The sequence below is a fragment of the Puma concolor genome, chromosome B2 (genome assembly GCF_028749965.1).
Source record: "Puma concolor isolate L17-30 chromosome B2, mPumCon1.1.hap2, whole genome shotgun sequence".
NCBI lineage: Eukaryota > Metazoa > Chordata > Mammalia > Carnivora > Felidae > Puma > Puma concolor.
This window is the reverse complement of record NC_141671.1, coordinates 63,420,668-63,437,110: the sequence shown is the minus strand read 5'-3', so window position 1 is coordinate 63,437,110 and position 16,443 is coordinate 63,420,668. Positions and strand designations below refer to the sequence as shown.

Below are 16,443 nucleotides of genomic sequence, written 5' to 3'. Positions count from 1 at the left end.
TATACTATTTAATCCATGCTAATCATAACCTACTGATCCCGATTCTACTTCAGAATTTATGAGCTTATTAGGATACATTATAATTATTAGTGGGGAAGAATACAATTTGAGACTTTTTGATCTTGAAACAATGCTTTCTTTATCTGGGGTAGCAGGGCCAGAAACTTCTGCTCTTCCTGGGGTGGGGATTGGACAAAATGGACAAAGTGGTTCCCAGCTTGCTAACCTCCATGATCAGTGTGGAAGTGGGTGGTTGCATGTGCTTGGCTGGTGGCAATGGCTGCTTCCCTTAATTTATTTTTCTGTTACTTCTAGTCTTGCAGTATTGGAGGAGGGAGCCCTTGTAGGGGGCTGTCCCTATTTCCACCTGAGTTATACCATGTTTTTGTGACATTTAAAAAAAAATTATTATTTTATGTTTTTGATTTATGGTGACTCCACCTGTATTCATCACCACCACTCCCAAGCCCGACTCTGGCAAATCCTGTTCTTGGATCCTAGGAAAGGGCCAGGCTAGCCTCAGCCCCCCTGCCTCCAGTGGAGCTGGAGGGAACAATTTCAGGAGTGTGGAGTGACGGATTGGTGGACAGGCTAACATTGGTGCCTGCAGGGTCTCACAGGCAGCCACAGAAGGGTTTAACAAAAGATCATGATTCAATTTTTAATTTTAAGAAGATCAGTTTGCTTTCCCTGGGTAAAAGAGATGGGAGAGCAGTAGGTGGGACAAGACAACTGAAGAGGCTAATGCAGTGCTTCAGCACTGAAGTGACAGTAGCTTTAGGTAGGATGTTTGGACTAAAGATGAAGAAAAGGTGGATACAAGATAAATTTAGAAAGTAGTATACAAAATGATGGGGGAATGAGGGACTAAGGAGTTAAGGATGATGCCTGCTTTCTGAGCTAAAGAACTGGATATTAAGTGGAACTATTTATTCCCTAGTATCTTCTACCTTTAATCCAATTTTCATGCCACATTAACAAAGTAATCTCCAAAAGGAAGCTTAATCCCATAACTTGCTGCTTAAAACCTTTCCATGGTTCTCCAGTACTGACAGGATAAAGATAACTATGCTTTCTGTGATAAAAAAACAAACAAACAAAAAAAAAAAAAAACAAAAAAACAAAAAAACAAAAACAAAAAAAACAAAACCCTTCTAGCAAGCTCTAAGTTAGCATTTCAGTTATCGTTCATATTTATTCTCCCATGCATCAGCCACACAGAATTAACTGTCATCTTCCAAATATTCTACACCAGGTCACATTCTCCTGTGTTTCTGTAAATGCCAACCAAAACTACTACAGAAATATGAAAAAGAGGAAAATCATAATAAATGTTAAAACTGACAATGGGGCGCCTGGGTGGCGCAGTCGGTTAAGCGTCCGACTTCAGCCAGGTCACGATCTCGCGGTCCGTGAGTTCGAGCCCCGCGTCAGGCTCTGGGCTGACGGCTCAGAGCCTGGAGCCTGTTTCCGATTCTGTGTCTCCCTCTCTCTCTGCCCCTCCCCCGTTCATGCTCTGTCTCTCTCTGTCCCAAAAAAAATAAATAAACGTTGAAAAAAAAAAAAAACTGACAAACTACATCATGCATAGTTTATTACATAACTGAATTCTGTGTAAAACAACTAGTCTATTTTTAATAAAGATATAGCAGTAATTAATCTAATAATACCATTACACTTAATTACTATTTTTTGTTCCATCTATACACCCAACTTCTGTTCATTATCTTCCTCATTAACTCTTCATTTGTAACCTTTCATTTTCACTTCACTTGTCCTTTTTTTCTGTTTTTCAATGTTTTGAACTCCAATTTTCTTTAGTTTCATTGATGAAATTTGAAATACATTTCAAAAAATGGGGTGCGATAGCATTCAGGCTTTCTTTCTGATTTAATCTTGACACAAACCAATGAAGAAGCAATCTGCACCCTAGATTTCTTCATCCCCCTGTTGTGGTTTCAGAAAGCTTTTCTTTTCTATTGTTTCTTTTCTATTGTTATTCTGCCAAAAATTAGCCTCCTTCCCTTAGCCCTTCCCCCACGGTCTTCTGTGTGGTCAGAAACTCTGGTAATTGCAAGCGTTAACCACTAGATGGCAGAGGTGGGCCAATAGGGTGAAATGTTTACTGGACTCGCAGCTGAAACCGAAGAGGTTCAAAATTAAGGTGGGCAGAAGTAGTAACTGTCAGCTGGGGAATATGGGTCAGCGATTCATTTTTTTTTAAAGGTATAATACTTGGGAAAAATAAAATTTCTTCTCTCCCACGAAATACGACGCTTAGTGATAAAACAAGCCTCAGCTACAAGGCTCTTCAATCTAGCCTCTTACCTCAGCTCACACCCTCTCCACCTTCAGCCCCCCACCCCCCTCACCTACACTGACCCCTTTGATGCTTCCTTCTCCAGTACTCCAGGAAGGCTCCTACCTCAGAACTTGTACACTTGCCCTTTCTTTCTAGATATCCCTACCTCTGCTCCCCAAATGCCTGCATGGTTTGTGTCTTCACTGCCTTTAACCTTTACTGAAATCTTACCTTCTCCGGGATTTCCTGACTCCTCTCAAACATTCTTAAGCATTCCTATGTTTTACTCTTCCCCCAAAGGCTTGTTCCTTATAACTTCTACGTTTTTTCCCCAGCTTTCTTATTTTACAGTGTTATTATTATTATTGTTTTGTTTGCTTGTTTATTTATTTATTGCCTTCTCCTGCTAGAGTGTGTGCATCATGAAGACAATAATTTTTCTGTTTTGTTTCATTCCTAGGGCACAGAATACTTACAAATCTTGCAAATGATAGGTAGATACCTATGAACACACACATATATTTTAAGCCAAAATTACCAAATACTTTCAAAAGATCCGTTGTTTCCATACCTCAGTAGTTAAGATGACAGAAAACGAGGATGATTCTACAAATTACTGAGGACAGAGTGTGTGTGTGTGTGTGTGTGTGTGTGTGTGTGTGTGTGTATGAGTAGACCAGCAGTAAGTAGGAATGTTCATTTAGGAAAAGTAAGAGAGGGAGTTAGCTATACAGTTCTCCTAAAAATTAGCCAAACTGGATTTCCAGGGTGCTGAGTATGGACAAAAGTTGACTTTATAGGGCTGTGTCTGACTTGGTAAGAGTCCATGGGACCCAGTCCAGAATCCCCCAGTGTGTTCTGTATATATCCTAACTAGTTCAGAAAGAAGCTGATTAACTTGTTTTTCAACCACAGCCCTCAAGTACTAATACTCATTTACTTAAGACAATCGGTATGGTCTACTTCAACCAAACCAAAAAAACCAAAACAAACAAACAAACAAACAAAATCACAGTTATTTTTAAAATTAGAAAGGTCAACAAACTTTGCTTTTCTCCACCATAAATTTATAAAGCCTTGGGTACACTGTGCTCCTTGTAGATGGAAACACAGTACACAAATAATAAGAAAGGAAGATGACAGATTTGCAAATTTGCAGGATTTTCAGCCTTTTAGTAGTAGTGTCAAATCCCACATCTGCTGTAAATATACTTTTTTAATTAAAAAAAATTAATGTTTTATTTATTTTTGAGACAGAGAGACAGAGCATGAGCAGGGGAGGGGCAGAGAGAGAGGGAGACACAGATTCCGAAGCAGGCTCCAGCCTCTGAGCTGTCAGCACAGAGCCCAACACGGGGCTTGAACCCACAAAACTGTGAGATCATGACCTGAGCCAAAGTTGGACGCTTAATCACTGAGCCACCCAGGCACCCCTTTTTTTTAATTTTTTAAAAATATTTATATTTGAGTGACAGGGACAGAGTTTGAATGGGGGAGACGCAGACAGAGAGGGAGACAGAATCTGAAGCAGGCCCTAGGCTCTCCGCTGTCAGCACGGAGCCTGATGCAGGGCTTGAACACAACAAACCGTGAGATCATGATCTGAGCTGAAGTCAGATGCTTAACTGACTGAATGTCCCAGGTGCCCCTGCTTTAAATATTTTCTCAAAGGTGATTTGGCATTCTTTGAAGATGGTATCTTTAAAAAGTTTAGTTCAGAAAATAGGTGTATTTATGGTCATACCAAGAGCAAAACAGCCTAGGTATTAATAAAAATTTATTTTCTTCCATCTTAGGTTTATGAAGCCCCCAGTAGTAGGAAATTTTCTGAACTCTCCTCAGTGCCCATTATGGAATTCACTAATTCTACAGATATTTACTGAACACTCATAATGTCCCAATCCCCTTGTAAAATGCCGCACATAAAAAGAATGAACAAGAATAGTCAGGGTCTCTCAACTCCCAAGATGGTGAGGGAGATAATAAGTGGAGAAATTATAATACAGCAGGATGTCCACTATGATCTGAGAAGTTCTGGCTCCTCTAGGAGTACTATGGGGGAGAGTATGTCAGTGGAAGACTTCCAGAAGCGATGTCCAAGTTGAAGTGTAAAGGATAAGTAAGAGTTGGCCAATGAGGAAAGGAAAAGTGTGCCTTGGGAACCACAGGTCGGAAGACCCAGGGGGCAAGGAGAACCTTGTTGTATCCAGCATTTCAGAATGGCTAGAGTATAAAGTTGGGGATGAGTAGAAGTGAGTAATTACTAGAGGGAGAGGGGTGATAAATAATAAGATAAACTAGGAGTTTGAACTTAAGGGCAAGGCAACTTTGTTACTGTGTTCTGAATGCTATACATGTAGTTTGGGGAATGGACTGAAGGAAGGTGAGACTGAAGGCAGGAGGGCCTGTGACAACCTAAACGCAATAATCAGGGAAGGGGTATGGCATCACAGGAAATGGCAACTGGAAGTAGGTGGATTCAAAAATCTATCTAAGGGGCGCCTGGGTGGCTCAGTCGGTTGAGCGTCCGACTTCGGCTCAGGTCACGATCTCACGGTCTGTGAGTTCGAGCCCCGCGTCGGGCTCTGGGCTGATGGCTCAGAGCCTGGAGCCTGCTTCCGATTCTGTGTCTCCCTCTCTCTCTGACCCTCCCCCGTTCATGCTCTGTCTCTGTCTCAAAAATAAATAAACGTTAAAAAAAAAAAAATTTTTTTTTAAAAATAAAAAAAAATAAAAAAATAAAAAAAAATCTATCTAAGATGTAGGATGGTCTCAGCAACGTGGCTGGGTGTAGGAGGCGAGGAAGTAAGAGAAATGAAAGATGAAATTCAGGTCTCCAGGAAGAGTACCTGCTGTGCTACAGCATCAGTTAGAGCACACGAGGAAGACAGGGCTTGGGAGAGAAGATGCTGAAAACAGTTCTGAGTTTGAGATATCTGAGCACATTTGATATTGTCACAAAGGCATTTGGTTATGAAACTAAAGTTCAGGAGAAAAACATAAGCGAAAGAGAGAGATTTGTGTTAAGTTTTGTTTTCCTGTTTAATGCTACCTATGCATATTTTGTGAATTATACATAGGGGTACCTGGGTGACTCGGCTGATTAAGCTTAGCATCTGACTCTTGATTTCGGCTCAGGTCACGATCTTGCGGTTCATGGGATCAAGCCTGCAAGTGCGGAGCCTGCTTGGGATTTTCTCCCTCTCTCTCTGCCCCTCCCCTGCTCTCTCTCTCTCTCTCTCTCTCTGTGTGTGTGTGTGTTTCAAAATAAATAAACATTTTTTTTTAGAAAAGAAAATACATAATTAGTACACATAACTCTCTGTGCTCAAAATAAAAACATTATTGTAGGGCCATATGAAGGATTCTTGTTTTTTATGCCTTAGCAAAATGGAACAGCAACTCTGTTCATCAGCTGAAAGATCCCACCGCCTGCTATGACTAGTGCAAAGATATATAAACCCATTTGTAAGATACAACTGTACTTGAAGTCACAAGTATGTAGTTAGCATGCTGTCTTAAAACAAGGTAGCAATTACCTAGTGATTAGCTGTTAATCTGTCTATTCAAACTGATTTTCTGTCTCTTAAAAATAGCAAAATTATACAGGGCTTAAATCAATTTGATGTGGAAAATTAGTTTTCACCCCTATGCTAGAATTTCAGCATTAAAGAGAAATTGATTCTACACTGTAGAGTTGGCATGCAGGGGGAAAAAAAAGAAAGAAAGAAAAGAAAAAGAAAAAACATGTACTATACATGACCCCAATTTCAAATTTCACTTGCTGGCAATTCATTAATTCTTATGTTTTGGGAATTCCCCATGCTGGGGATGCAGAGGTGAATGAGACAGATCCGGTCCCTGTGCTCACACAGTTTACAGCTCTCATTTCAGCAAGGGAACCCACTCAAGTGAAGAATTCATGGTGCTGCTAAGGTCTGAGGGAAAAAGAAAGGCATTTATCAAATGTGTTTTGCAATAGCATTCCTCACACAGAAATGGTTTTTATCAGTGTCGAGTTGAAAGAACATACAATTACAACAGCAATATGTACATATCATTGTGACTTAGGCACTCTTCTAAGTGCATTACATTTTTAATTAATTTCATTCTCATCATAAGAATGAGGTAGATAAACTCATTACTCTCTTTTTAAACGCGAGGAAACCAAGGCATAGAGAAATCACTAGGCAAGGAGGTGGTAGGTAGACCTATGTCAATCAAACAAGTCTCTCAGTCCATTCTCTGGGAATCTTACACTGTCTCCAAACATCTGTTGTAGTGGTAAACAAGGTATTTAAATATTTTGAAAAAAGTGTATCTCTAAATCTTGAAGGTAGCAAACTGCACACTTTATTTCATTTATTATTTTAAAGATTTTACTTTTAAGTAATCTCTAAACCCAACGTTCAACTCAAACTTCCAACCTGAGATCAAGAGTTTGTCAGGCGTCCCAGCAAAGCGCAAGCTTTAAAGTCATGAGCAGACGGTGCGTGTTGCACTGCCTGTTCAAGGACTAGATAGTGTTTATACATACATACCTAGGAAAAAATCTGATTAACTTAGTTTTAGTCCTCTGTTTCAACTTAGTGGACAAGGTCACTCTAGTTTGAACCTGTTAACAAGATTACTAATAATAATAAAAAGAGAGCTAACTTTAATTGAAAGGATTAATTCTAAGTAACTATTTACTAGCTTTAAGTGAGGCAAAGTTTTATATTGGGGTATGCTCGATGTTTCCAGCTAGAGAATTGCATTTACTTGCCTTTTTATATGATCTTAGGAACTGTTGATAACGGTGCTTCATAGCTTTTTCCTGGTCGTTGCACATGTAGAAAATGAAAACATTTGGAGGCACACTAGGGTAATGGGCAAGGCTACTCTAGGCTCATCTGATGAGCAACCTGATAAGACAGATTATGACAATAATTTTCTCCATAGCAACAGGTTTGAATAATGGATACATGGTACTATCTGGTATACACATTGATTATTTTAGACCCCAGTGGTTCTTTTTTAATTCTGCCTATAAAATTTAGCTGATTTGTTGCAGAACTGCAGACTGGAGTAGGTAATAAAACCCATGTTTTTCAGGAGGATTGGATACTTTCTTAGATATTTATTAAGCAATAGGTGATCTCTCTTGCCTATGGAGTATCTTCAAGTTCTAATTTATCTCCCTGCTTTTTAGAATGTATCAGAGGTGACTTGGCAAGAACAAATAGAACACTGAGATGAAAGAAGTCAATACTTAGTGCCACCTACTGTCAACACTGAACTCAGTGTTTTTTTTTAGGTAAGTGAACACTTGGGTGCAACATTGCTGTGTCCAAAAATCTTCTGTGCAGACATTTGCCTTAAATGTTGGAAACTGAACAGGTATTAATATAATTCCTTATAGGATATACACATAGCATTTGGTAGAAAATAATAAAAATTCTAATGGAGTGGGGGTGTTAAATAGTGTTAAATACACTGTTAGTGATTACCCTTGTGGTTTGGAATGAAAAGGGAGAGTAGGTGCCAATTCGTATGCGAATATTTCAATACAGAGAAGTATATATTTTTTCTCTTTAGAAATGTAAATTTTACCTCACATATTTGGGTTTCTAATCATGATTACATTTAGCTTTAAAAATGCGGTGGTCCACACAATGTAGAAGGCTAACTTGTTAAACTTGTCGCTAACAAAGATAAATGTGGTGACAGTGATTGATTCAACACTCCTCCAAACTGGAACTGAGTAAAGAATAAGTCAATGTGAGCCAAGACCTCGTCCTGCTCTCTGATACTTGTCCCCCACAAGTATATATACTATATACCTGTGCATATATTATGTAGTAGCTAATAACCTTGAAGGATAAGAGGCAGTGAAAATGAACTCCTGGGGCACCTGGGTGGCTCAGTCGGTTGAGCGTCTGACTTCGGCTCAGGTCATGATCTCAGTTTGTGGGTTCAAGCCCCGCATCAGGCTCTGTGCTGACCGCTTGCTCAGAGCCTGGAGCCTGCTTTAGATTCTGTGTCTCCTTTTCTCTCTGCCCCTCCCCCACTAATGCTTTGTCTCACTCTGTTTCTCAAAAATAAATAAATGTAAAAAAAAATAAAAACATTAAAGAAAATGAACTTCTGCACAGGAAGAGAGCTGCTGGGATGGCAGCATTACAGATCTGTGTCCTGGAAGTGCACAGCTTTATAGCAAATGTGTTCAAACAACTTTATATCAAGTTGTTTCTTCTGCTCTCCATGAAACAGGAACAATAGCAATTGGAGAACTGAAAGTCAAAAAATGACTAAATCATCCTTTTTTGTCCACAGTGATTAGTTAATAGCCCTATTTTTTAAGTGACAACTATAAAGAGATCTTATTTTGGTTGAAGAATGAGTTGGCTAGGGAGATTTTAAATGGATTGCCTGTATTAATTGATTACAGGAACCATCCCCTCATCATTTAGGAAGTGATATAAACAAAATAAAATTCTACAGTCTTGTTCAAGAGATATCTCAATTTTGACCAGTGTAGCTGAGGCAGAGGACTGTTTTCCACTTTATGGTAATTTTATCATCTAATATTTATTTATTTATTTATTTATTTATTTATTTATTTATTATTTACTTATTTTTGCTACAGGCAGTGTTTGGGTAATCTGCAAAGGGTAATCTGCAGTATCATCGATATCACTTGAGATTTTGTTAGAAATGCAGATTCACAGGCCCATATTATACCTACTGAATCTGATTCTCTGGAAGTTAGGCTTAGGAAACTGTGTTTTGTTTTTAGTATTATCTTTTTAATGTTTATTTATTTTTGAGACAGAGACAGAAACAGACGAGTGGGGGAGGGGCATAAAGAGAAGGAGACAAAGAATCTGAAGCAAGCTTCAGGCTCTGAGCTGTCAGCACAGAGCTCAATGTGGGGCTTGAACCCAGAAACTGAGAGATCATGACCTGAGCCAAAGTCAGCTGCTTAACTGACTGAGTTACCCAGGGACCCAGGAATCTGTGTTTTAACAAGCTCTCTGGATGATACTCAGATCTGCTAAAATTTGAAAACACAAGACTGGATAATGAGGAAAGGCACTCAAAGAAGTCAGAAAGCTTAGAGTAAGCAAACTTTGTGATTCCTTCTTCCCACCAAAGCTGAATTAAAAGAAAATCACTTAGAAAGCAAATGAAAGTCTCTCTTGTCTCTAGAGAAGACATAATCCCATTGGACAGCAATGTTACAAAGATAAGGAACAGTCGTTTGCACAATGGCATTTCTCCTAAGTGGGGAGGGGGCTTATAGTTACGGTATTACAGGGCATAAATTTTTTTTAATGTTTATTTTTGACAGAGAGAGAGAGAGAGAGAGACAGAGCATGAGCGGGGGAGGGACAGAGAGAGAGGGAGACACAGAATCCAAAGCAGGCTCCAGGCTCTGAGCTGTTAGCACAGAGCCCAACGCAGGGCTCCAACTCACAGACTGCGAGATCATGACCTTAGCCGAAGTCGGATGTTCAAAGGACTGAGCCAACCAGGTGGGGGCATAAATTCTAATACGAATGCATTACAATGTTCAATACAAGTTTGGGATTACAAACATTACTGCTGACTTCCTTTGGTATGAATACTTAGAGTTAAATATCACAATAATTGCTACATCTCTGATCTAAGTTATTAGACCACAGTACATAAATGTACTGTGTACATATTTCCCAAGTTTTTCTCAGCACATTCAACCTATGGGCTTCACTCATCACTTGCAGACAAAACACTGGTAACTCCAAAAAAGAGCATTTTATGGACAAATAAAGTATAACTTCTACCTGTGAATGGTAGATCCCAACTAGCATTACCCTTAATGACTAAAGAATAATAGATCTAAGAACTGGACCTAGAAATAGCCATCCCCTCCCCTGGGAACGGAGCAAGGAGGTCCCCAGGAAGCCTGAAAGTTTACATAGGCCAATCCACCAGTAACATCAGTAACATCTGCCTTCGGAATGATATTAACCAGAAATATCGGAAATATTGGGGAAAAACACAAAAGCTAAAAATAGTTTTCATATTGTAGCAATAAAAAATCAGAGAAGCTATTACCTTTCAACTGTTTTAACCCTCAAAGTCTGGGGATGTACAATGAGATTAAGATCAATGAAATCACTAGTTGGTGAATTGGACCAATTTAAAAATTAACCAACTTAATTGTCACTCTGTAGCTACTCTATTCCTCAGCTAACAATATTTAAAATATACATATGTAATTTTTTCATCCCTCTAAGTCTCTTTCCTTATGAAGACAAAAACATCTTATTTTTGGTAATGATGCTCTTTTTAATTTTTTTAATGTTTATTTATTTTTGAGAGAGAGAGAGAGAGAGAGCGTGGGGGGGAAGGGGCAGAGAGAGAAGGAGACACAGAATCCAAAGCAGGTTACAGGTTCTGAGCTGTCAGCACAGAGCCTGACACGGGGCTCGAACTCACGAACCATGAGATCATGACCTAAGCCAAGTCGGATGCTTAACCGACTGAGCCACCCAGGTGCCCCGTGATGCTTTTTTTAATACGTGTATTTTATGTATTTACTAGTAAAAAAAAATCGTATTCTCTTTGATGAGAAATATGAAATACGAAAATATTTTTCATTTTCCATTTTTAGTAGATATCATAACAGCTTTTGATTAAATCCAGATGATTAATCATTATTTTCATTAATTATCCAGACAAAGATGTGCGTACATTATACTTCTACTTCCTGACAACAGAGGGTCTCTTGGCAAACTTGATTAATTTGTTTTGCATCCAAATTAACTGAAGCATAAAAATGAATACTAGTAATTTCCAGCAATCTGAAGAAAATTAAAGATAAACAGTAGGAAAAATAATAGTAGAAAAAAACACATTGTTTTACAAGAAACATTTGTTAAGGCTTTGTCATTGACAAAAAGAAAAAAAATGCCTTAGTAACTGTTGAGAAAATATGAAAGTTTTCTCAATTTATATTGTTAATATTTAATTTTGGAGCAATATAATGGTGGAAATCAGGAGTGCTTCTTATCATTTTGAATTCATATGGCCTCAAGAATTAACAAAACTAACTTTAGATTTTTTTTAAGCTCTAAAAAACCCTGCTAACAGATCATTACTCTTAGAGTCCAGTATGCTGGACAAAAAAATAATGTATATTGACCATAGGGAAGCGATTGTGCAGAGTTGGAATGCCAATATAGAAATCAAATCCACTATGGAAAACTTATTTATTTACAATCCTGCTCTCTTGACAAAATAACGTGGGAATGAGGGGATTGCACGTAGAACAGACAAAGGATAAATAGAAAGGAAATCTTCCTTTATTTTGATAAAAACACTCTATACAGATGCAGAGGTATATTTGAAATTAATAGTCATATATAATTTTTGAGGCATAACTCTGAATTGTATAAAGGTACCAGTTTAAGATATTTTCAAAAGCCTGGCTCATATATTCATTTATTTTACCCCTGTATAACCACTAAGTTGTGAATTAGTTAGCTGATTTCAATACTTCATTTTAATTAGAAAACATTATTGCGGCACCTAGGTGGCTCAGTCAGTTGACCTGGGATCTCGGCTCACTTCACGATCACATGGTTCGTGGGTTTGAGCCACAGGTCAGACTTTGCACTGACAGCATATTCTCTCTCTCTCTCTGCCCCTCTCTGCCCTCAAAAACAAATAAACATTAAAAAAAAATTCTTTAAGAAAACATTATTTATACACTTGGAGGTAATTTCAAGAGATTTCAAATTACATTATTGAAAAGAGTAAAATGAAAATGCTAAGGTTAATACCATATACGTGTGTGTGCACATATACACACATATATATAAAATATAAAATACTATAATTTTATATAATAATTTTTCAACCTGCCTTAAATCATGAAGCCAGCAGACAAACCTAGTGTATAAGGTATACTATCTTTTTTGTAAATAGATATGTAAAATGTTTTTCAAACAGCAGGTGGCAATCTTTGTAAATGTGATTGCAGCAACATTTTTAACTGTACATATGCAGATGAAAGATGGTTTTAAATGGCCGGTTAAGATCCTTGGCATATTCACAATAGTTTAGATAACTTCAAATATTAAAAGGGTCTTATTTAATCATGTCTTACTGTTCTAATGAAATTTCTTTTTGGGCAAATAAGTGTTTTGTTTAATGTTTCTTAATTCTTACGGAGCACAGGTGGAATTTCACATTACTAATCTTGTATAGGTACCCCTAATAAAATTCTACTTGGTGGTTATCACTTATCATTCTGAATTCAGGTGGTCTTAAGAATTAACAAAGATAATTTTAGATCTTTTCTAAGCTCTAAAAAAATCCTACTGACATATTGTTACTCTTAGAACCCAGTTTCTATTGGTATTAGTGTTGAACTGTGAGAAGTCTTTAGAATTCTAACTATGGAGAAAAACAAAGCTTTGACTCATGGATATCTCTTAGAATGCCTTGTTTGTTTGTTTTTTCCCCAAACTGATGCAGTCACATTTGGAAATCCATTGCTTTCTGAACTGAAAAGGAACCTTAAACAGCTGAACTATCCACACCTATTGGAACTAGATAGCCAGAGAGATAAGCTAGCTTGCCCACAAGGCATTACTAGCAGAAAGTACCTTTAATAGGGTCTTCAAATTCTTTTAAGTTTTCAGCACTTCCTTTATATACAGCTATGAAACTTAAAAATTTCACCCTATCATCTTTTTAGTATGTTTATAATAATTTTGTCTATGGTATCATTCTAAAATCCTAATTTTCAATTATTTATTGAGTCCTCAGTATGTCAATAATATTTTATGTAATGTATGCACAATTAGGAAGGAGTCTTTGTTGTAAAAATGGTCTATTAAAATATATGATCAGTAATCTGGGCAATTGTTGACTTTTCATTTTTTTCTATCCTTATTTGTAAAATCCTTTAATGTAGTAACATTTCCATTCTTTCACCACTAATTAAGACCTTATGTTTTCATTTTAAAATGCATTCCTCCTAGCAGAAAATGGGACAACCAGGGCAAGTTAATGGGGATGCCCAAAGTCCTACATGGGGATGGATTAACAGAGAAATTTAAAAGTTTCTGAATTTCAAACATCATCTCTTTATTTTCTCACTCAGCTATCTAACACTTATATCTTTCTACTTCTATCATAAATAATCCAAGGCAACTGGTTTTGTATTCTCAGTCAACAAATACTTCAAGAACATAGTGAAAAATATAGTACCCCAAACTAATTTAAATCCTGTCTAGCCATGTTATTGTTCAATTGGGCTTCCTTTGTATAATCACATTTTTCAATGTGATATTACAGCAAATAATTAAAAAACTCATGGAGGCAACAGTCTATGACACATAAACAGAGGGAACCTCATACATACATTACAGAAACAAGTAAACTGCCACTTATCATTAGCAATCCTTCAATTGAGCAATTATTGCCCTTAATGACAATATTTTTAATCCTTTTTTTTAAGGTAACAAAATATTTCCATTGGGATAAACTCAGTTCATTCTCACCAGGACATCGTTGCTCACTGCATCTTCTCACTTCTTCACCTGTTCCTTCACATTGCTGTCCTGTTATTGCTGCACCCTGACAAGTCCTTATTCGCCTTTCCCAGCCGCCATCACAGGACTTGGAACATCCGCTCCAATGACCCCACTGATTCCACTGACCATTGGCTGAAAGAAATGCATCATGGTCAATGGCAGTAGCCTACTGAAACTGTTTTAAGAATTTTGAAATCTGAGGACCATTACTGTCTGTTCATTTTTTATTAAGCTACCACAACAAACAAGCTGTATTCAAATATTTGGCTTGCTAGTCAAATATAGAGCACTGTGATTAACATAAGTTTATATAAATTTGTCAGAATCTTCAAATGGACATTGAAACTTGTAAAAAGGACAAGTTCAGTACTAAACTTCATCAACTTAATTTATATTTAATCTAAGAATCTCCAGAATTTTGTTGCTTCATGAGTATGGCATACAGTAGGATTAGCTCTGGTACAAGTGCTAAAAGCTAAATACAGAATCATCTAATTGTCCCATGATTGTCTGGCACGGTCCTGCCACATTTTATAAATGGCAGACATTCTTTAAATGTAGTGATAGGCCTCACCTGTACACTCAGGGTTATAGCACTCTCTGCTTTCTGCCCATGGCCCTCTGCATTCAGAGCCCCCATGAGCTGCTGCAGTACACTGCCGGCTTCTCTGCTGGGTCCCATTCGAGCATGTCACTGAGCACTGACTCCATGAACTCCACTCTTGCCACTGCCCATCGACTGCCAAAGCAGAAAAAGAGACAGTGTAAAGAGATGGTCCAATAGAGAGAGCTGTCCAGAAAGTATAAATTAAAATTAACCTTGGAGATGAATCTCAACCAGGAAACTCTAAGTGAATATAATGGAAAGTCGCATTGGCATTAGATTTTATTATTACCCCCCCCCAAACTATTATTACCTTATTTTCTCATTTCTATTTCCTTCTATGTATCCAGTTTCTCTTTTGAGCCACTATTGCTTCAAAAATATTTATTGATTACTCAACAATGAGAGATCTCGAGCTAGGAGATGAGTACACAGAACAGTGAATAAAATAAATCCTGACCAATAACTCATAGAGCTCATGTTTTAAAGAAGGAATGAAACAACTAACTAAAAGCTAAATAAATTAATTATATAGCATTGTCTCAAAGGATAATTTCAAGACACTGTAAGAGTTTGCAGGGCCTGAGGAGTCTTCTTTGACAAACTGAAGTTTCAGGCAAGCCTTAAAGAATGAGAAATAACATGACAGATGTTACGAGAAATAGGGAAATAAAAGAATAGGAATCCTACCCTCAAAAAATTTGTAATTTAGTAGAAGAATCACATTATGCACACGAATACATAAATAAAAGGTTAAAAGCAGTAACATCTTAACATGGCACATAAAGTAAATTATCACATCTACTTAGGGATAATTATGTTAGATTGATATGGTGAGATGTGGATAATTCAGACAAAGGAGACAGCACCCACAAAGGCATAATCCTATAGACCATAAAATACAAGTGAGCAAAGGAATCAGGCAAAAATATTTATCCAATTTAGAATGCATAAACTAGAATATAAGTATTATAAATGCACTGGTATATGACTGTCTGCTTTTTTCTCCATATCATTCCATGGTTCTTAGCTTCATTGCAGTGAAAGAGAATTCACCATAAATCCAAAACTCCAACATAAGATAATACTGCGGTGAAAACTCATCCACCCATCCAAACAAACAAAAAAGACTGGCAGAATATGAGTAAGTATTGCCAACCTAATTTCAGGCCTTGAAGGTAGCTATTAAAAAAGAAGATTATTTAATAGGTATCTACCTGTACTTAATAAACCCCTTGTGAGATTAAAAATCATGAAATACCAATTTAATCATCCCATTCATGTAATTTTAGCCTTTCACTTCATTAAAAGTATCTGATACAATCCTACTGGCTATGTAGTCCATTTGCCAGACAAAAAAAGAAAAGGCTAGTGAATCAATGGAATGTTATAAATTACCCATTTCCTCTCTATTTTGGCTTTAAAGATGAGTGCATTTCTCACTTCAGAAGTTTGCTTTTCAAAGATAGTATCTCTTGAGCTTGCATTATGAGCTCTCACTATACTAGGCATTCCTAGAAGAGTTTACAAAAATAAGATTTGTATCTGCACCTTATCATCTTTTGGGAAAAGAATGTACAGGTATTCAAATTTGTGACAATATTCAGAAAGCAACACATAAACAAAGACAAATTAGAGGATTTCAACCTGACTGAAAGCTGAGTGACTAGAATAAAGGAGTATGTGATGTCCTTGAGAATTCTAGTTTGAGGTAAACTTGTAGTTATCTTTATTTTTTAAATGAATGTAACAGTTACAGACTCACTGGCAAAGAAGAGACGATAAGTCTTTCCAGCTAAGAAGATGTGGAGTCAGGTATGAGCAAATCAAAGGTGGAAATCAGAGAGAAGATAATTTGGCAGGGTGTTGTATTATCGGTGAGAAATAAGAAAAGACCTTGCTGAGATTAGGAAAAATGAGAATATTTGTGAAGTGTTTTGCTCAATAGGGTTTTCCTAAAAGAAGAC

General features: G+C 37.3%; 1 protein-coding gene across 4 annotated transcripts in view; it reads right to left on the bottom strand.

The window, feature by feature from the left end:
- ADGRB3 (adhesion G protein-coupled receptor B3) overlaps positions 1 to 16,443 on the bottom strand; it is a 731,624-nt gene that overhangs the window by 393,314 nt on the left and 321,867 nt on the right. For all 4 annotated transcript variants that reach the window (XM_086707169.1, XM_086707168.1, XM_086707167.1 and 1 more), the window contains 2 exons: positions 14,447 to 14,611; positions 13,840 to 14,004 (listed from right to left, as the gene is read on the bottom strand). In XM_086707169.1, coding sequence (XP_086563295.1) covers positions 13,840 to 14,004; positions 14,447 to 14,611 — 330 coding nt within the window. The remainder of the gene's footprint in view (positions 1 to 13,839; positions 14,005 to 14,446; positions 14,612 to 16,443) is intronic.